The sequence below is a fragment of the Hypanus sabinus genome, unplaced genomic scaffold, assembly GCF_030144855.1.
Source record: "Hypanus sabinus isolate sHypSab1 unplaced genomic scaffold, sHypSab1.hap1 scaffold_915, whole genome shotgun sequence".
NCBI lineage: Eukaryota > Metazoa > Chordata > Chondrichthyes > Myliobatiformes > Dasyatidae > Hypanus > Hypanus sabinus.
This window is the reverse complement of record NW_026781768.1, coordinates 13,961-35,234: the sequence shown is the minus strand read 5'-3', so window position 1 is coordinate 35,234 and position 21,274 is coordinate 13,961. Positions and strand designations below refer to the sequence as shown.

Genomic DNA, 21,274 nt, shown 5'->3' with positions numbered 1-21,274 from the left:
GCATTCTGGTTTGTCCTTCCAAAATGCATCACCTCACATTTATCCAGTTTGAACCCCATCTGCCACTTTTCTGCCCAAATCTACACCCTGTCTATATCCTCTTGTAACCTTCGACAACCTACAGCTCCATCCACAACTCCTCCAATCTTCATGTCATCCACAAATTTACTCACCCATTCCTCCACCTCTACATCCAGGTCATTTATAAAAATCACAAATAGCAGAGGTCCCAGCACAGATCCCTGCGGCACTCCACTAGTCACCGACCTCCAGGCAGAATACTTTCCTTCCACTACGACTCTCTGCTTTCTTCCTGTAAGCCAATTATTTATCCAAACAGCAAAGGTTCCACTTATCCCGTGCTCATGATTTTCTGGATGAGTCTCTCGTGAAGGACCTTGTCAAATGCCTTGCTAAAATCCATGTAGACCACATCTACTACCGTACCTCTGTCAATTGCTTTTTGTTACCTCTTCAAAAAACTCAATTAGCCTCGTGAGGCACGACCTTCCCTTCACAAAGCCATGTTGACCCAGACAGTAAATTCCAGGCACCCAGAACTCTTTTAAAAAACTACCCTCAATTGCTGTAAATTTACCCCATCTCACCTTAACCAAATGCCCTCTGGTATTAGACACCAGTCATATGTAAAAAAATAACAAACAAAATACAGGCTGTCAACCCAAACTCTTATCTCTCAAACTTGTACACCTCAGTCAGATCTCTATTCTAATTCCAGAATAAACAAACCAAGTTTCTCAAACCTCTACTTGTAGCACATGTCACCGAATCCAGGCAACATCCTGATGAACCTGTTCTGCACCCTCTCCAATCCTTCCAAGAGCTGGACAATCAGAAGTGAACACAATACTCCAGATGCTCCCTAAAACCATAAGACCTAGTAGCAGAATTAAGCCATTTGGCTCAGTAAATTTGCTTTTCAATTCCTCTCTACCCCATTATCCCAGTAAACGTTGACGCTCTTCCTAATCAGGAACATATCGACATGCATTTTAAATATATATATATATAAAATCACTTTACGATTTATGTCAACGATTTAGATGAGGGCATTGAAAACTATATCAGCAAGTTTGCTGACGATACTAAACTGGGTGGCAGTGTGACATACGAAGAGGACGTTAGGAGAATACAGGGAGACTTGGATAGGCTGGGTGAATGGGCAGATACTTGGCAGATGTCATTCAATGTGAATAAATATGTTATCCACTATGGAACCAGGAACAAGAGGGCAGAGTATTGTCTGAACGGTGTAGAGTTAGGTAAGGGAGAAATGCAAAGAGACCTAGAAGTCCTAGTTCATCAGTCAATGAAGGTGAATGAGCAAGTGCAACAGGCAGTGAAGAGGGCAAATGGAATGTTGGCCTTTATTACAAGGGGATTTGAGTACAAGAGCAAGGATGTCCTTTTGCATTTGTACAGGGCCCTGTTGAGACCACACCTGGAATATTGTGTACAGTTTTGGTCTCCAGGTTTACGGAAGGACATTCTGGCAATTGAGGAAGTGCAGCGTAGATTCATTAGGTTGATTCCTGGGATGGCAGGGCTGTCTTACGGAGAGAGATTGGAGAGATTGGGCTTGTACACACTGGAACTGAGGAGATTGAGAGGGGATCTGATTGAAACGTTTAAGATAATTAAAGGGTTTGATAGGATCGAGGCAGGAAATATGTTCCAGATGTTGGGAGAGTCCAGTACCAGAGGGCATGGATTGAGAATAAGAGGTTAGTTATTTAAAGCAGAGTTGAGGAAAAACTTCTTCTCCCAGAGAGTTGTGGAGGTGTGGAATGCACTGCCTCGGAAGACGGTGGAGGCCAATTCTCTGGATGCGTTCAAGAAGGAGCTAGATAGATATCTGATGGATAGGGGAATCAAGGGATATGGGGACAAGGCAGGGACTGGGTATTGATAGTGAGTGATCAGCCATGATCTCAGAATGGCGGTGCAGACTCGAGGGGCCGAATGGTCTACTTCTGCACCTATTGTCTATTGTCTATATCCAATGAAGTGTCTTCCTCAGCCGTCTATGACAATAATTTCACAGATTCACCACCCGCCAGCCAAGACATTTCTCCCAGTTTGTGTACCCGGCAGACAGGACAATTCCCCACAGTTCTCAAGCATGTTAATATTCTGTATGAGCCTCCCATGTGGGAGTTTGTCAAACACTCTACCAATATACAAGTAGACAATATCCATGTGTAACTGCATCCATCACCTTTGTCACCTCCTGGAGGAACTCAATCAAGCTGGCAAGACACAAACCCGAACCAAAGCCTTGCTACTGAACCCCAAACCACCTCATACATCCTCTCTGTCACAGTCCTATGGGGGAGAACATATAAAAGGCTGAAGGTATGTACCACCAGCCTCAACGACAGCTTTATTCTGCATTTATAAGACTACTAAATGGTCACCTACTATGATATTATTGGCTCTTAATAATAATAAGACAATTTTATATCTAAAATTATAGCATCGTACAACTCGTAACTAATAACAACTGAGATAACAACTTAGATAATCACAATATACTCACAGGAGAGCAGACAGAATACCGTTCGGGTTTGAACAACAGATAACAGATTATCTAATTCTATTTCAAATCCACTGTTGGGTGGGAGGCTTACCTGGGACAAGCTGTGGCAGCCAGATCTCTGGCACTGAGTCTGGTTCTGCAGTGCAGAACGGAGGGAGGAGGAAGAGGAGAGCGGTAGTTATAGGGGACTCCAGAGTCAGGGGTACATACAGGAGATACAGTGGTTGTGACAGAGACTCCCAGATGGTTTGTTGCCTCCCAGGTGCCATGGTCAGGGATATCTCTGATTGCCTGCACAGCATTCTGAGGTGGGAGGGTGATCAGCCAGATGTTGTGGTACACATCGATACCAATGACATAGGTAGAAAGATTCAAGATGTCCTGAAGCGTGAGTACAGAGAGCTTGAAAAACAGGACATAGAGGGTAGTAATCTCCGGATTTCTGCCTATGCCACGTGCCAGTGAGGGTAAGAGTGCGATGCTCTGGCAGATGAACACGTGGTTGAGAAACTGGTGTCGGGGGCAGGGTTTCAGATTTCCAGATCATCGGGACCTCTTCAGGGGCAGGTGGGACCTGTACAAGAGAGACCGGTTAAACCTGAACTACAAGGACACCAATATACTTGCAGGGACGTTTGCTAGTTTTTTTGGGGAGGGTTTAAACTAGATGGGAACCAGAGTGCCAGAGTAGATAGTGGAACGGGGGTAAAAATAAATGACGTTGGTAGTTCATGCAAAGTCACAAATAGCAAGGTTGTGTGTGGTGGTAATAATCTTCTGAGGTGTGTATATTTCAAAGCGTGGAGTATTGTGGGAAAGGCAGACGAGCTGGGGGCCTGGATTGACACATGGAATTATGACATCATAGCCATTACTGAACCTTGGCTACAGGAGGGTCAGGACTGGCAGCTCAGTGTTCCAGGGTTCCAATATTTCAGATGTGATAGAGCGAGGGATGAAGGGTGGGTGTTGGCTTTGCTAGTCCGGGAAAATATTACAGCAGTGCTTCGGCAGGACAGATTAGATGGCTTGTCTACTGAGGCCATATGGGCGGAACTGAGAAAAAGGAAGGTATGACCACATTAATAGGGTTGTTTTATGGACTACCCAATAGTCAGCGAGAATTGGAGGAGCAATTCTGCAAAGAGATAACAGACAACTGCAGGAGACAGAAATTTGTGATTGTAGAGGATTTTAATTTTCCACACATTGATTGGGACTCCCATACTGTTAAACGTCTAGATGGGTTAGAGTTTGTAAAATGTGTTCAGGTAAGTTTTCTAAATCAGTATATAGATGTACCAACTAGGGAAGATGCAATATTAGATCTCCTATTAGGAAATGAGTTAGGGCAGGTGACGGAAGTGTGTGTAGGGGAACACATTCGTTCCAGTGATCATAATGTCATTAGTTTTAACTTGATCAGGGATAAAGATAGATCTGGCCCTCGGGTTGACGTTCTAAACCTGAAAAGGGCCAAATTTGAAGAAATGAGAAGGGATCTAAAAATCATATAATGGGACAGGTTGTTCTCTGTCAAGGATGTGATTGGTAAGTGGGAGACCTTCAAAGGAGAAATTTTGAGAGTGCAGAGTTTGTATGTTCCTGTCAGGGTTAAAGGCAAAATGAATAAGAATAAGGAGCCTTGGCTATCGAGGGATATTGGCAATCTGATAAAGAAGAAGAGAGATGTATAACATGTATAGGAAACAGGGAGGAAATAAGACGCTTGAAGAGTATAAAAAGAGTAAGAAAAGACTTAAGAAAGAAATCAGGAGGGCTAAAGGAAGACATGAGGTTGCTTTGGCAGTCAGGGTGAAGGATAATTTGAAGAGCTTCTACATGTATGTGAAGAGCAAAAGGATAGTAAGGGATAAAATTGGTCCTCTTGAAGATCAGAGTGGTCGGCTATGCATGGAACCGGAAGAAATGGGAGAGATATTAAATGGGTATTTTGAATCTTTATTTAATAAGGAAACTGGAATGGAGTCTTAAGGAAACAAGGCAAACAAGTAGGGAGGTCATGGAACTTTTACAGATAAAGAGGAGGAGGTGCTTGCTGTCTTGAGGCAAATCAGAGTAGATAAATCCCCAGGATCTGATAGGGTATTCCCTCGGCCCTTGAAGGAGACTAATGTTGAAATTGCAGTGACCCTGGCATAAATATTATGTCGATATCCATGGATCGGGTGCCAGAGGATTGGAGAATAGCTCATGTAGTTCCGTTGCTTAAAAAAGGCTCAAAAAGTAAGTCATGAAATTATAGGCCGGTAAGTTTGACATCGGTAGTAGGTAAATTATTGGAAGGAATACTAAGAGATAGGATCTCCAGGTATTTGGATAGATAGGGACTTATTAGAAACAGTCAGCATGGCTTTGTGCGTGGTAGGTCATGTTTAACCAATCTATTAGAGTTTACTGAGGAAGTTACCAGGAAAGTGGATTAAGGGAAGGTAGTGGATGTTGTCTACATGGACTTCAGTAAGGCCTTTGAGAAGGTCTCACATGGGAGGTTAGTAGGGAAGATTCAGTCGCTATACATGGAGAGGTAGTAAATTGGATTAGACATTGGCTCAATGGAAGAAGCCAGAGAGTGGTAGTGGAGGATTGCTACTCTGAGTGGAGGCCTGTGACTAGTGATGTGTCACGGGGATCAGTGCTGGGTCCATTGCTATTTGTCATCTATCTGAATGATCTGGATGAGAATGTGGCAAATTGGATCAGCAAATTGACTGATGATACAAAGATGGAGGTGTAGTGGACAGTGAGGAAGGTTTTCAAAGCTTGCAGAGGGATTTGGACCAGTTGGAGGAATGGGCTGAAAAACGGCAGATGGAGTTTAATGCGGACACGTGTGAGGCATTTCACTTCGGAAGGTGAAACCAAGTTAGAACATACAAGGTAAACACCTGCGAACCTCAGCCTCAGAGATGATCAATGTGCAGGTCGCTTTGTCGGCTCTCCTCGGGGTCTCAGTTTTGGCGATATCGAACCGAGCGTAAAGAGACTTAGTTCCTCTGGGAGACAGGCAGCGATGTTGGCAGCACCACTGCACTTAGCTCTGAAGTCTGTATTGGGGTGCAGAGCTTGCCATAAGCTGTGTGTGTTGTTGGTGGAGAGCTGTGTCTGAATACGATCTCTGTATTGTCGTTTCGCTGCCTGGATGACTTTGCACAGATCGGAGCTGAATTTCTTGAGCTCCTGCTGATCACCGGCAATGTAAGCAGTCGGCCACACGGCAAGTGCTGTTCACACGGAACTGTTGGTACAAATTTTGTGGTTTGGAAAGTCCTGACCGATTTCTGAAGGAAATCATCTCCCCTCTGTGACAATAACACACAAATGGGGGATGTTGTTATTACACAGCTGTGATAATAACAGCCGGGAACTCCCTTGGCAGCCGGAAAGGTTTACACAACAGCACCAGGTACTCCAGATCCGGGGAACAAAAGGGTTTGAGGGCATGGACATTCCGGGGTTCCACCAAGCATTAATGATCATGAAACATACCCTAAATCCTGTTCTCTTCCCAAATAGGTGTGTGTGTGTGTGTGTGTGTGTGTGTGTGTGTGTGTGTGTGTGTGTGTGTGTGTGTGTGTGTGTGTGTGTGTGTGTGTGAGTGTGTGTGTGTGTGTGTGAGTGTGTGTGTGTGTGTGTGTGTGTGTGCGTGCGTGCGTGTGTGTGTGTGTGTGAGTGTGTGTGTGTGTGTGTGTGTGTGTGTGTGTGTGTATGTGTGTGAGTGTGTGTGTGTGTGTGTGTGTGGTGTGTGTGTGTGTGTGTGTGTGTGTGTGTGTGTGTCTCTGTGAGTGGGGGTTGGTGGTACTGGATGACGATACGTTAGTTGGTGACGGTAGGGGCCAATTCTGGATCTGTGGACTCGGGAGCAGTTGGGACAGAGGGACAGCTGGGATGCAGGTGCTTGGTTAGTTGGAATCTTCTTGTATCGCCTCTTCTTTTCAGCAGTCGCACTTCTGGGTTCCTCAAAATTCTTGGCTTTTCCGTGGATCAGCGGCTGCGACTCATTGACCTCCATATTTACCTGAGGGAGCCTCTGCTTAATTTGGTCCTTGTACCTCCTGCGCGGGGCACCACGATCTCTCTTGCCCTGAGAGAGTTCTCCGTAGTGTACTGCTTTCGGTAACCTGGAGTTGTCCATGCGAGACATGTGGCCTGTCAGACGGTGGATCTGGCTGAGCAGCGAAGTGGCTTCAGGGCCTGGAAGTTGAACATATATAGCTGTGCATGTCTGTGTGATTATATGAAATATTAAACGAAATAAGAAGTGCAGAAATAGAAATTTATAAAGAGATTAGTGAGGCAGTATCAATGAGTTCAATGTCCATTCGGAAACTGCATGGTAGAGGAGAAGTTGCTCCTGTATCGTTGAGTGTGCGCCTTACTCCGTTCCTCGTGAACCAGACGGTGATGCAGACAGTTACAATGCTCTGCAAGTTACATCTGTAGAAATATTCGAGTGATGTTGGTAACTCCGGATGAACTATAACCACTGTTGTGCCTTCTTTGTAGTCGCATCGATATATTGGGTCCAGGTTAGATACTCGGAAATATTGACGGCCAGGAATTTGGAATTGCTCACTCTTTCCACATCAGATCCCTCTGTGAGGACTGGTGTGTCGTGCTCCCTCATCTTGCCTTTTCTGAAATCCACAATTAGCTCTATTGACACACTTTCATAATGCAAGCAGGATTCAGCACTCCATACACACATATGAGTTTGTGCCTTATTTCCATACTGTACAGTAGTCCCCATGAACCAGACGGTGATGCAGCCAGTTACAACGCTCTGCAAGTTACGTCTGTAGAAATATTCAAGTGATGTTGGAAAATCCTGATGAAGTATAGCCACTATTGTGCCTTCTCTGTAGCTGCATCGATATATTGGGTCTAGGTTAGATACTCGGAGATTTTGACTGCCAGGTATTGGTAGTTAATCACTCTATCCACATCCGATCCCTCTGATGGACTGTGAGGACTGATGTGTCGTGTTCCCTCATCTCGCCTTTTCTGAAATCCACAATTAGCTCTATTGACACACTGTCATAACGCAAGCAGGATTCAGGACTCCATACACGCATATGCAACTCCGATAAGCGGTACACATCACTGACCGTAAATGAAAGGATAACCCATAAAAATGAAGAAACTGTCATAATAGTAGAAAACGTTAACCAATGGAAGAGTCTGACTCCCCACGGAGGACATCCACACGATCTGAGCCGATTAGATGTCGACAAGGAAGCGTCGAGCCCCTGGCTCAGAGTTGGAGACCTCTTCCCAGACACAGAAGGGCTCATTGTGGCAATACAGGACAAGGTTGTTGACAAATGTAGTTATCAATAATACAGAATAAATTACCAATAGGTCCAAGACGATATATGCTGAAAATTATAAGAGAAACTACAAACAATCCGACTTTAAAAGATCCTGCAGTTCAACTGAATCTCATTACTTGCACAAGCACAATAAAATGGCGGACAACATTCACAAAAACATTGCTTAAACTACAACTGATGAAAAACACTATAATTTACTAAACGTCCAAGCCTCTTCCACTTTTGGAGTTAGTGTCCTTCATATCATACTGCGTCCGATCATTATTTCAGATAGGATAATATATGATCTGTGTTCGGATGTAATTTTACAGGATAAACAAGCAAAAGCAACTTTTTAAATATATATAGCCATTCCAAACACACATAACTTACAGAAATGAATTAGTAAAAAACAATACCAGAAATATGTTGAATTGAAAGGGCAAAATGAAAGACAATGGAACACGAACAGGGTATTATTTATCCCAATCGTAATATCAATAACTGGTATCATCCTAAAGGCTTTACAGAATAGTATTAATAAATTAGGCCCACACGGCGATACTCGTGTAAATCTTCGAAAACCCATAGCACTATACACCACGAGAATAGTCTGAAATCTCCTATCAATTGAGACATGTGTGTGCTTGGCTATGCCTGTACCTCAAGTTTTACCAGTTTAGTCTAAGATAATAATAATAATAATAATAATAATAATAATAATAATAATAATAATAATAATGACTTATTTATAAAGCACCTTTCATCCAGACGATGCCGTTCAAACCGCATCACAACGGGATAAAGTGCAAACTAGAAAACAAAAGACAGAATGTGTCAGTCCTAATATACACCTCAGACTTCTGCACAGTACTGTAGTTTAAGGTGTTGAATTCTACAGTTTAGGAACATAGTCCCAAAAAAACTCAACGCTGACCTCCCAATCATCCTTTGGCCTTCTACCTTATCGTCTGCCTGCACTGCATTATCTCGGCAACTGAAACACTGTTTCCCTGAACTATTCCGTTCCATTTTTCCTTGTACAACCTCACTGCACCGATGTGATGTAATGATCTATTTGGATCGCATGCAGAAAAGTTTTCCATTTTACAGTGGTGCATGTCACAATAATAAACCAATTTACCGATTCATTGTCAATAATACATCGCCCCTCGGTTGCTTAAGATTGTTATAACCGGGAGGGGAGGGAGGGTAACAGTGCGGATGAGCTGCCACGACCTATTAAATGCTCCCAGTGTCGAGAAGCCTCTGTCCAGCTCCTGGCCTTCACGTGCGGTTTAGCCACTAATCCCGGTGGAAGCGTTTCTTCTGACAGCAGAAGGGGCAGAGGTGGGTTACTGGTGCCTTACAACCAGTCGCTTTGGGCAGATGGGGCTCATCGGCCGTGATTATCAGCTCACCCAGCAGTAGGAAAACTCTGATCTCAAAACTCCACTGCCTTGCATCGGGAAGAGGTTGGGAGTAAACCCAGTGGGAAAAGCCTGGAGCTGGAGTCCCTGAGTCAGTGTTAAATGGTGTTCAACGCAGACTGGCATCTCCTGCGACACCTCTGGTGCCACGCTGTGTCAGTCTATGTCGTTCCTTTGTGCACATCAGATGCATGGAGAGAGGGAGCTTGCTACATCGGCAGAAGCTTCCTCTCCATATCGGAGTGTCCCGGCTTGCAGGGGCAGGACATCCATGGTCGACTCTGACAGACGGAGGCCTCCTAAGACAGAGCCCCATACCCCCACAGCAAGACTGATGAGTACCAGTTGCCAAGACTTTACCACCCTCTCCCACAGACACGATGTACATCACTGAGACAGACGCTTGTGGCTTCTTCCATTAACACAGATTCCTTCTTTCCACCAATCCTCCATCACTGCGATTGAAAACTACCCATTTTCATTCCTGTCATTCCGATGGGTTATCGATCCGCAACTTCACTGTGATTCTCCCCCAGACGCTGCCCGACTTGAGTATTTCCCGCGTATACTGCTCCTGTTCTGTTGCAAGAGCAGTGGACACCTCTGACTCCCCAGTGTGCAGATTGGCCAAAATGCAGTGTCCTACTCTCCATAGTTCCACACCAGATCAACATTAACATTGTCTGTTAATGATGCAAACAATGCCTTAAATATAGTGAAATGTTGTTGTAAATGGAGGTGCAGTCAGGATTGCAATAGGATATTCAAGATTTATAAACTTTATTGTCATTCCAACCGCAGTGCAATTATAACATAACAAACGCAACACTAAATAATAAACCCGACAATAAATAATAAAACACAACAGCCACATGTCGCTTTAAATCAAGTTATAAGTGTCCGGTGCAAGTTATAAGAGTCCAAAGCAGAGTCAGATAGAGCAGCTATTCAGCAGCCTGACTGCCTGTGGGAGGAAACTGTTTAGTAGCCTTGTGGTTTTAGTTTTGATGCTCCTGCAACGTTTACCTGATGGCAGAAGAACAAAGAGTTCATGGAGAGGGTGTGAGGGGTCTTTGATGATGTACCATGTCTTCTGGAGGCATCGACGTTGAAAGAGGTCTTGGAAGAAGGTAGGGATACCCCAATAACCTTCTCCGCTCCCCTAGCCACCCCCTGCAAGGCTTTCTGTCGGCAGCACTGCAGCTGGAGTACCAGGTTGTGATGCAAAAGGTCAGCACACTCTCAACCACGCCTCTGTAGAATGTAGTTAAGAGGTTAGTGGGGAGTGATGCTTGTTTAAGCATCCTCAGAAAGTGCAATCAGGGGAATGTTCACCTTCACAAATAACCAGAACCAGAACATAAGGATTGGACATTTTCAGGGACACCCATTGCTGTCAATTCCTTGCCTGTGAACAGAATTTTACTTTCTGTCCTAATATCCATGGAAGCATTGAATTTATTCATGTAATCTCAAACACTGAATGCTGAAATACCGTTATAAAGTTCTTAATCAGATGAGCCGTTTAACGTTTTGAATATGTTCTCTGTTCCCATGGAAGATGTTCAACAGAAACACAAGGAGACTCTGCGGACACGAACTGAAACACTGAGAGTGAACACGATCCTGATGACGGAGAAGGTGAAGGTTTTCCAGCTGGCTGATCGATACGCTGAGCTCACGGTCATTTCTACTGTTCGAGATCGGACACTGGTGGAACATGAGCTGCTGGCAAGAGGCAGAGACCATGAGGATTATAGAGAGAAACAACTCCGCAGTCAGCTGGAAAAAATCCATACTGATCAGTTATTCCACAGCAGCTTTTCCCGGAGTAAATCCAAATCTGGGAGTTCAGCAGCAGTGGCCGGAGTCCCGGGGATCGGGAAAACAACGATGGTACAAAAGATTGTTTATGACTGGGCCATGGGGAAAATATACCAACAGTTCCAGTTTGTCTTCAGTTTCAAATTCCGAGATTTAAACACCATTAATTGTAGAATAAACCTGAGGGAACTGATTCTGGATCAGTATCCTTACTTTGGGAATATCCTGAGACAAGTCTGGAAGAACCCAAAGGGATTATTGTTTATATTCGATGGTTTAGATGAATTCAAACACAAAATCGATTTTGCGGACAGTCGGAGAGATACAGATCCCAAGCACCAGTGCCCAGATCCCGAGTGGTGGTGTGAAGTGTCGGACATTGTGTACAGTTTAATCCAGGGCAAGCTGCTCCCAGGGTGTTCAGTGCTGGTGACCACCCGCCCCACTGCGTTACATTTATTGGAAAAGGCGGAAATAGCTGTATGGGCTGAAATCTTGGGATTTGTTGATGAGGAACGGAAGGAATATTTCATGAGGTATTTTGAAGATCAGACGGTGGCGGAAGCTGTTTTCAATTATGTGAAGGAGAACGAGATCCTGTACACCATGAGCTACAACCCCTCCTACTGCTGGATCCTCGCTCTGGCACTGGGCCCCTTCTTCACAGGAAGAGTCAGGGACCCACAGCGAGTTCCCAAGACCATCACCCAACTGTACTCCTACCATATTTACAACATCCTGAAAAACCACGGCCGTGAGATTGAGAGACCCCGTGATGTGTTACTCAGTGTTGGTCAGATGGCCTTCAGTGGAGTGTCCGAGAAGAAGATTGTGTTTACAGATGGAGATTTGGTCAACTACAGTCTGCAGCCTTCCCAGTTCCTGTCTGGGTTCCTGGTGGAGCTTTTGGAGAGAGAGGATTCTGCCCAGAGCGTGGTGTACACATTCCCACACCTCACCATCCAAGAGTTTGTAGCTGCAGTCGCGCAATTCCTGAATCCACATCCCGGGGATTTCCTGAAATTACTCACTGATTCCCAGAACACGACAGATGGGCGATTTGAGGTATTTCTCCGTTTTGTTGCTGGTCTCTCCTCCCCAATGACAGCTCGGAGCCTGGAGGAGTTTCTGGGTCCGTTTCCTAATGAAACAACCTGCCGGGTGATTGACTGGGTGAAGGAGGAGGTTAAACGCCAGAGTGGAAACATGGAGAGTAAAGCTGGTAAAAGGAGACTCCTGAACACATTGCACTACCTGTTTGAGTCTCAGAATCGTGGACTGGCTCAGGAAACACTGGGATCTGTGGAAACACTTTCATTCAGCGGAATGACACTGACCCCGATTGACTGCGCGGTCCTGTCTCATGTCATCGGACTCTGTGATACAATAAAACACCTCGACCTGGGGAACTGCCACATTCAGTGTGAAGGAATCCAGCGGCTGGGACCCGGGCTGCGCAAGTGCCAGGAGTTGAGGTAACTTGATTTATCTCTCACTCGGAACTGTGAAACTGTTCTATTGTGTCATTTCAATGTAAAGAGATTTGTGTTAAACTGTGATAAATCAGATTGTGAAGAATTGTGACAAATGCCCAGGGGATCGGTCAGTAATTCCCCAAGGACAGGAGGGTTCTGTGGTTCCTTGTGAAGGGATGTTGGAGACTTCATCAGATCAGTGAACAACGACCATTGGTTTAATGGTAGTAAATCACAGGAATGGCCGTGTTTCCTGCTGCCTGTGACACGTCCATTGACAATGTTCCTTCTCACTGTTACTGACACCCAGGCCGACACTGACTGCAGGAGGTGGGTCAGAGATTCACATCCCCTTCCCGGTGAGGGACAAGAGACCGTCTGCAGACTGTCCCAGTGAGAAGGAAGAAATACCATTGCGAGATTGTCCTCCACTTGCCCTTGATAGAGTGTGACTTTGCTCACTACCAGATACAGAGAGAGAGAGAGAGACCGCATCTCCTCTGGGTCTCTGTTCAGACCCAACACACACGTACAAACATTTTCTGCATCCTCTCGTCTTGTAGGATTATCGTTTACCCTGTGGGACCTCTCATCCCAATCCCCCTTCGATTCTTAGGGATCTCGTCCCCATCCCCATTCCTCCTGTGGGCTCTCTATTACCCTTTCCTCATCCTCCAGTGAAATGTCTTTTCCCCAACCCCCTTCTTGCGGGACCGTTCTTCCCTATTCCCTTTCCTCCTGTGGGTTCTGTCTTCCCCATTCCCTTCCCTCCAGTGGTATCCCTTCCCATCTCCACTTCCTCCTGTCAGATCTCTTTTCCCCATCCCCCATCCTCCTATGGGATCTCTCTTCGCAAACCCCCATCCTCCTGTGGGATCTCACTTCACCATCCCCCTCCCTCCTGTTGGATCTCTCCTCCCCATTCCCCTTCCTCTTTTGGATCTCTCTTCCCCATCCCCCTTCATGTGGGATCTCTCTTCCCCATTCCCTTCCATTCAGTGGTATCCCGTCCCATTCCCTTTTCATCCTGTGGGATCTCTCTACCACATCCCCCTTCCTCATGTGGGATCTCACTTCAACATCCCCCTCCCTCCTGTTGGATCTCTCCTCCCCATTCCCCTTCCTCCAGTCGGATCTCTCTACCCCATCCCCCTTCCTCCTGTGGGATCTCTCTTCCCTATCCCCCTTCTTCCTGTGGGAACTGACCTCCCCATATTCCTTCATAGAATCGCAAAATCATAGAACACTACAGCATAGAAAACAAGCCATTCGGCCCTTCTGCTCTGTGCCAAAACTTTATTCCGCTAGTCCCATTGACCTGCACCCAGTCCATCGCCCTCCAGACCTCTCCCATCCATGCAGCTATCAGATTTATTCTTAAAACTTAAGAGTGTGTCCGCATTTTCCACATCAGATTGCAGCTCGTTCCACACACTCACAAATCTCTGAGTGAGGACGTTCCCCTTAAACCTTTCCCCTTTCACCCTGAAGCAAAGTCCTTTTGTAATTTATCTCTCCTAATCTGTGTGGAAAGAGCCCAATCATATCTACCCTGTCTATACCCCTCGTAATTCTGTAAACTTCTATCGAATCTCCCCTCATTCTTCTGCGCTCCAAGGAATAAAGTCCTAACCTGTTCAATCCTTCCTTGTAACTCAACTCCTGAAGAGCCGGCAACATCCTCGCAGATCTTTACCGCACACTTTCTGTCTTACTGATATCTGTCCTATAGTTAGGTGATCAGAACCACACACTATATTCCAAATTTGGCCTCACCAATGTTTTATACAACCTCACGATAATATTCCACCTCCTAAACTCAACTTTGATTTATTAATGACAGGATGCCAAAAGCCTTCTTTACAACCCTGTCTCCCAGTGATGCCACTTTCAGGGAATTATGTATCTGAACTCCCAGATCCCTTTCTTCCTGCACACTCCTCAGTGCCCTACCATTTACTGTGTATGTCCTACCTTGATTTGTCCTACAAATGTCTGCATTAAATTCCATCTGCCATTTTCTAGCCCATTTTGCCAGTTGGTCCAGATCCCTCTGCATGCTTTGAAAGCCTTCCTCGCTGTCCACAACACCTAAAAACTTAATGTCATCAGCAAACATGCTGATCCAATCTATCACACTATTATCTAGATCATTGATATAGACAACAAACAACAATGGTCCCAGCACAGATCCCTGAGACACACCACTAGTCACAGGCCTCCAGACTGAGAAGCAATCATCCACTACCACTCTCTGTCTTCTCACACACAGCCAATTTCGAATCCAATCTACAAACTCTCCATGGATACCTACTGTCTGAACCTTCTGAACTAACCTCTCATGTGGGACCTTGTCAAAAGCCTTATTAAAGTTCATGTAGACAACATCCACAGCCTTTCCTTCATGTGCATTCTTGGTAACCTCCTCGAAAAACACTACAGGATTCATTAAACACGATCTGCCATGAACAAAGCCACGCTGACTATCTTTAGTCAGCCCTTGGTTGTCCAAATCCTTGTATATCCGATCTCTCAGAACACCTTCCAATAATTTACCTAATACCGATGTCAGGCTCACTGGCCTGTAATTACCTGGTGTACTTTTGGAGCCATTTTCAAACAACGGAACAACATGAGCTACCTTCCAATCCTCCGGCACCGGACTTGTGGCAAAATACATTTTAAATATTTCTGCCAGGACCCCTGCAACTTCTACACTAGTCTCTCTCAAGGTCAAAGAAAATATCATGTCAGGCCTGGGGGATTTATTAACCTTTATTTGCTGTAAGGCAGTAAGCACCTACTCCTCTTTAATCTCTACATGTTCCATAAAACAATGAATAGTACAGCACATTCCAGGCGCTTCGGCCCACAATGTTGTGCCGACCCTCAAACTCTGCCTGCGATATAAACCCCCACTTTAAATTACTCCATATGCCTGTCTAGTTGTCTCTTAATCTTCACTAGTGTATCTGCCTCCACAACTGAATCAGGCAGTGAATTCCACGCACCAACCACTCTCTGAGTGAAAAACCTTCCTCTAATATTCCCCTTGAACTTACCTCCCCTTACCTTAAAGCCATGTCCTCTTGTACTGAGCAGTGGTGCCCTGGGGAAGAGGCACTGGCTGTCTACTCTGTCTATTCCTCTTATCTTGTACACCTCTATCATGTCTCCTCTCATCCTCCTTCTCTCCAAAGAGTAAAGCTCTAGCTCCCTTAATCTCTGATCATAATCCATACTCTCTAAACCAGGCAGCATCCTGGGAAATTTCCTCTGTACCCTTTCCATTGCTTCCACATCCTTCCTATAGCGAGGTGACCAGAACTGGACACAGTACTCCCAAGTGTGGCCTAACTAGAGTTTTATAGAGCTGCATCATTACATCGCGTCTCTTAAACTCTATCCCTTGACTTATGAAAGCTAACACCCCATAAGCTTTCTTAACTACCCTATCTACCTGTGAGGGAACTTTCAGGGCTCTGTGGAAATGTATCCCCTGATCCCTCTGCTCCTCCACACTACCAACTAAATTGCCATTTACTTTGTACTCTGCTTTGGAGTTTGTCCTTCCAAAGTGTACCACCTCACACTTCTCCGGTTTGAACTCCATCTGCCACTTATCAGCCCACTTGTGCACCGTATCAATTTCTCTCTGCAATCTTCGACAATCCTCTACACTATCTACAACACCACCAACCTTTGTGTCATCTGCAAACTTGCCAACCCACCCTTCTACCCCCACATCCAGGTCGTTAATAAAAATCACAAAAAGTAGAGCTCGCAGAACAAATCCTTACGGGATACCACTAGCCACAACCCTCCAATCTGAATGTTCTAACTCCACCATGACCATCTGCCTTCTGCAGGCAAGCCAATTCTTAATCCAACTTGCCAATCTTCCCTGGATCCAATGCCTTCTGACTTTCTGAATAAGCCTACCGTGTGGAACCTTGTCAAATGCTTACTAAAATCCTTGAAGATCACATCCACTGCACGACCCTCATCTATATGCCTGGTCACCTCCTCAAAGAACTCTATCTGGCTTGTTAGGCACGATCTGCCCTTCACAAAGCCATGCTGACTGTCCCTGATCAGACCATGATTCTCTAAATGCCCATAGATCCTATCTCTAAGAATCTTTTCCAACAGCTTTCACACCACAGATGTATGGCTCACTGATCTATAATTACCTGGACCATCCCTACTATCTTTTTTGAACCAGGGAACAGTGTTCTCCTCCCTCCTATCCTCCCGTACTATTCCCGTGGACAACAAGAACATAAAGATCCTAGCCAGAGGTTCAGCAATCTCTTCCCTTGCTTCGTGGAGCAGCCGAAAGGTCCCGGGGACTTATTCGTCCTAACAACTCCAACACCTCCTCTCCCTTAATATCAACATGCTCCAGAACATCAACCTCACTCATATTGTCCTCACCGTCATCAAGTTCCCTCTCAGTGGTGAATACCGAAGAGAAGTATTCATTGAGGTCCTCGCTCACTTCCACAGCCTCCAGGCACATCTTCCCACTTTTATCTCTAATCGGTCCTACCATCACTCCTGTCATCCTTTTGTTCTTCACATAATTGAAGAAAGCCTCGGGGTTTTCCTTTACCCTACTCACTGAGGCCTTCTCATGCCCCATTCTTGCTCTTCTCAGCCCCTTCTAAAGCTCCTTTCTCTGACTATTGGATCGTATATAATAATACCTATTACTGTGGTCACATCTTTCCCGTTCCTCAGCTCCACCCATACGGCCTCTGTAGACGAGCCCTCCGGGCTGTCCCGTCTATGCACAGCTGTGAGATTCCCCTGACTAGTAATGCCACTCCTCCCCCTTTCATCCCTCCCCCTCTATCACGTCTGAAACAACGTAACCTCGGAACATGAAGCTGCCAGTCCTGCCCCTCCAGCAAACAAAGTCTTACTAATAGCAATAATGTCGAAATCATCATGTGCCAATCCACGCCCTAAACTCATCTGCCTTACACACAATACTTCTTGCATTGAAATAGATGCACCTGAGAACATTTCTATCACGTACAAGCCATTGATATCTGTCTATACAGGCAGTCCTCGCATGACCATTATCCCCCTCCACATCACTATCTGCTGTAATACTCTGCGCCCTCCCCCTGCAACCTTGTTTAAAACCCACGGAGGAGAAGTTGCTAACATAACGGCAAGAAAGTTAGTCCCCCCCCCCCAGTTCAGGTGCAAACTGCCCAATTCGAACTGGTCCCACCTCCCCTGGAAGAAAGCCCAATTGTCCAGAAACATGAACCCGTCCCTCATGCACCATCCCCTCAGCCACGTATTGAGCTGCATTATTTCTAGCCTCACTAGCACGTGGCACGGGTAGCAATCCACCTGTGGGATCTCACTTTCCCATACCCCATTCATTCTCTGGGCTCTCTGTTCCCACTCCCCCTTCCTCCTATGGGATCTCTCTCCCCCATCCCCCTTCCTCCTGTGGGATCTCTCTTCCCCATCCCACTTCCTCCTATGGGATCTCTATTCCCAATTCCCCTTCCTCCTGTGGGATCTCTCGCCACCATCCCCCTTCCTCTGGTGGGATCGCCATCCCCCTTCCTCCTGTGGGATCTCTCTCCACCATCCCCTTCCTCCTGTGGGATCTCTCTGCCCCATCCCCCTTCCTCCTGTGGGATCTCTCGCCACCATCCCCCTTCCTCTGGTGGGATCGCCATCCCCCTTCCTCCTGTGGGATCTCTCTCCACCATCCCCTTCCTCCTGTGGGATCTCTCTTCCCAATCCCTCTTCCTCCTGTGTGATCTCTCTCCCCTATCCCCCTTCTTCCTGTGGGATCTCTCTTCCCATTCCTCCTGTGGGATCTCTCTCCCACATCCCGCTTCCTCCTGTGGGATCTCTCTGACCCATCCCCCTTCCTCCTGTGGGATCTCTCTCCCCATTCCTGCTGTGGGATCTCTCTTCCCCCATCCCGCTTCCTCCTGTGGGTTCTCTCTGACCCATCCCCCTTCCTCCTGTGGGATCTCTCGACCCCATCCCCCTTCCTCCTGTGGGATCTCTCTCCCCATCCCCCTCCTCTACTGGGATCTTTCTTCCACATCCGCTTCCTTCTGTGTCTTTCCATCCTTTACCTTAGGTGATGTCTCTTCCTCCATCTCCCATCGACATTTCCTGATTCTCAAATCTTCCTCACTGTTTGACTTTCTCCCCTTCACACACTTTTCTAACCATTAGGGAATGAGAGAGAATATGTGGAATTTACAGGGTCACACCGACAGACGAAATTACTGACATTCGGTGAATTCATTGGAGCTGGGCAGTGAGGGACATTGACAGTGATGGGAACTACGATCAGTGAATTAATAAAGGGTTTAATGTTTCCTGAAATATCCGGGTGAGAGAAATGCCCTCAGACGCACGGTGTTAATCACTATGTTCATCAATTTGTCCGTTTGTGTTTAGACTGAACAATAATAAACTGGGAGATTCAGGAGTGAAACTGGTGTCTGCGGCTCTGAGGAACCCGGAGTGTAAAATACAGAGACTGGGGTAAGTACCAGACTGTGGGAGATTGTGTTTACAGTCACTGGGTGTCTGACACTGAACATTAATGTGATCAGTAATTGTGTTACTGGTAAACACTGGGGATTTGTACTGTCTCCTGTCTCTCTGTTTCCTTCACCCTTATTCTCTTTGATCTCCAGGCTGAGGGATGTCGGTCTCACAGATTCTGGTGCCGAGGATCTCGTCTCCGCTCTCAGTACAAACCCATCCCTGACGGATCTGGACCTGAGTTTTAATAAACTGGGTGATTCACGAGTGAACCTGGTGTCTGCGGTTCTGAGGGACCCGGAGTGTAAAATACAGAAACTGGGGTAAGTACCAGACTGTGGGAGATTGTGTTTACAGTCACTGGGTGTCTGACACTGAACATTAATGTGATCAGTAATTGTGTTACTGATAAACACTGGGGATTTGTACCGTCTCCTGTTTCTCTGTGTCCTTCACCCTCACTCTCTCTCATCTCCAGGCTGAGGGATGTCGGTCTCACAGATTCTGGTGCCGAGGATCTTGTCTCTGCTCTCAGTACAAACCCATCACTGACCGAGCTGAACCTGAGTGATAATAAACTGGGGGATTCAGGAGTGAAACTGGTGTCTGCGGCTTTGAGGAACCCGGAGTGTAAAATACAGAGACTGGGGTAAGTACCAGACTGTGGGAGATTGTGTTTACAGTCACTGGGTGTCTGACACTGAACATTAATGTGATCAGTAATTGTGTTACTGATAAACACTGGGGATTTGTACCGTCTCCTGTCTCTCTGTGTCCTTCACCCTCACTCTCTCTCATCTCCAGGCTGCTCCGTGTCGGTCTCACAGATTCTGGTGCCGAGGATCTCTCCTCCGCTCTCAGTACAAACCCATCACTAATGGAGCTGAGCCTGACATCAAACTCTCTGACAGACCGATCTATCCCCGCTCTCCGCCGCCTCATACTGACCCTCCCGAGACTGGAGTGGATCGAGTGAGTGTTTGTGTTAATGTTCAATGTGATAAAATATCAGCGGATCCGCGGGTTCTCTGGTGATATTTGTCTGTGAGTATTGTTGAAACATTAACCCCGGTCCACTGTTACTGACACTTGTGTGATCTGTTTATTTCATCTTTATTCTCCCATCTGTTTCAGGCTGCGGGAGAATCGGTTCAGCGAGACGTGGGGTAAGGAACTGAGATCTCTACAGGAACCCAGACCGGGACTGAGAGTGACCGTGTGAACATCTCCCCCACCACCCCCCCCCCCCGCGGCTTGGGGACATTTGGCCGACTCCCCGCCCTCCCCTTTAACTACCCGCCTTAACTTTAACGGCCGCGCGCCGGGGCTGATTCCCAACGGTTTTAACGGAACCGGCGGGGCAGCTTCCGCCGGAAGTGCGTGTACGAGACTCCCCACGTGGCACCCCGGGGAATTACCCAGACAGGAAGAGCCCGGGGGTCCGGGGCTCAGTCTGGGACACCGGTGTCCCGGGGTGGGGGGGGGTATGATCCCGGGAGAGAATCCTTTTGCCCCCTTTGCTGAGGACGGTGCATTCGGCAGCCTGGCCGATATAATGATGTTAAATGGACAAATCCCTCGGCAGTGACCCTGGATCTGCAGCGATCCCGGACACGGCCCCGAAGTGTGATTTTATAATCATCGGTTCCCCGATGCAGAGTGACGGTGAGAAACAGGACTGATTATTCAACCGGTCACTCCTTATCGCCGGTCAGTTAATTGTGTGTGACTGTGAGCAGATCATTTATTCCCGCACGTTAGCAGCTCACACATTGTTTCATTGATATATCTCATAAAAAATCAATAAACCACTGAATCTTCCTGTCTTGTGTCGGACTCGAGTTTTATTTGAGGTTTCTGTTGCCCTCCAGACCCTGTGCACTGCCACAGTGGGTCGGAGCTCCTCACACTGACACAGTAGCGTCTCAGCTCCAGGCTGAGGGAGGTCGGACAAGCAGAGTCTACGAGCCCAGGATCTCATCTCCACCAAAGCCCATTCCCTGGGCTCCGCTATCTTTAAGAGCTCCATCTAACTCTTTCCTGAAAGCATTCAGAGAATTGTCCTCCACTGCCTTCTGAGGCAGAGTATTCCACATATCCATCACTCCCTGA

The 21,274-nt window shown here is 46.5% G+C and overlaps 1 protein-coding gene across 1 annotated transcript; it reads left to right on the top strand.

The window, feature by feature from the left end:
• Positions 1 to 12,197: 12,197 nt before the first annotated feature.
• On the top strand, positions 12,198 to 20,986 carry LOC132390471 (NACHT, LRR and PYD domains-containing protein 3-like). The gene is made up of 6 exons (XM_059963082.1): positions 12,198 to 12,622; positions 19,073 to 19,159; positions 19,315 to 19,485; positions 19,641 to 19,811; positions 19,967 to 20,134; positions 20,297 to 20,986. The coding sequence occupies exons 1-6, from the start codon at positions 12,249 to 12,251 to the stop codon at positions 20,382 to 20,384; spliced, it is 1,059 nt and encodes a 352-aa protein (XP_059819065.1). The 5' UTR covers positions 12,198 to 12,248; the 3' UTR covers positions 20,385 to 20,986.
• Positions 20,987 to 21,274: the final 288 nt, after the last annotated feature.

Coding starts and splice junctions, on each gene's coding strand:
- LOC132390471 (XM_059963082.1), top strand. CDS start 12,249: ATGACAGCTCGGAGCCTGGAGGAGTTTCTGGGTCCGTTTCCTAATGAA. Junction 19,160..19,314: donor TGTAAAATACAGAGACTGGG/GTAAGTACCAGA, acceptor TTTGATCTCCAG/GCTGAGGGATGTCGGTCTCA. Junction 19,812..19,966: donor TGTAAAATACAGAGACTGGG/GTAAGTACCAGA, acceptor TCTCATCTCCAG/GCTGCTCCGTGTCGGTCTCA.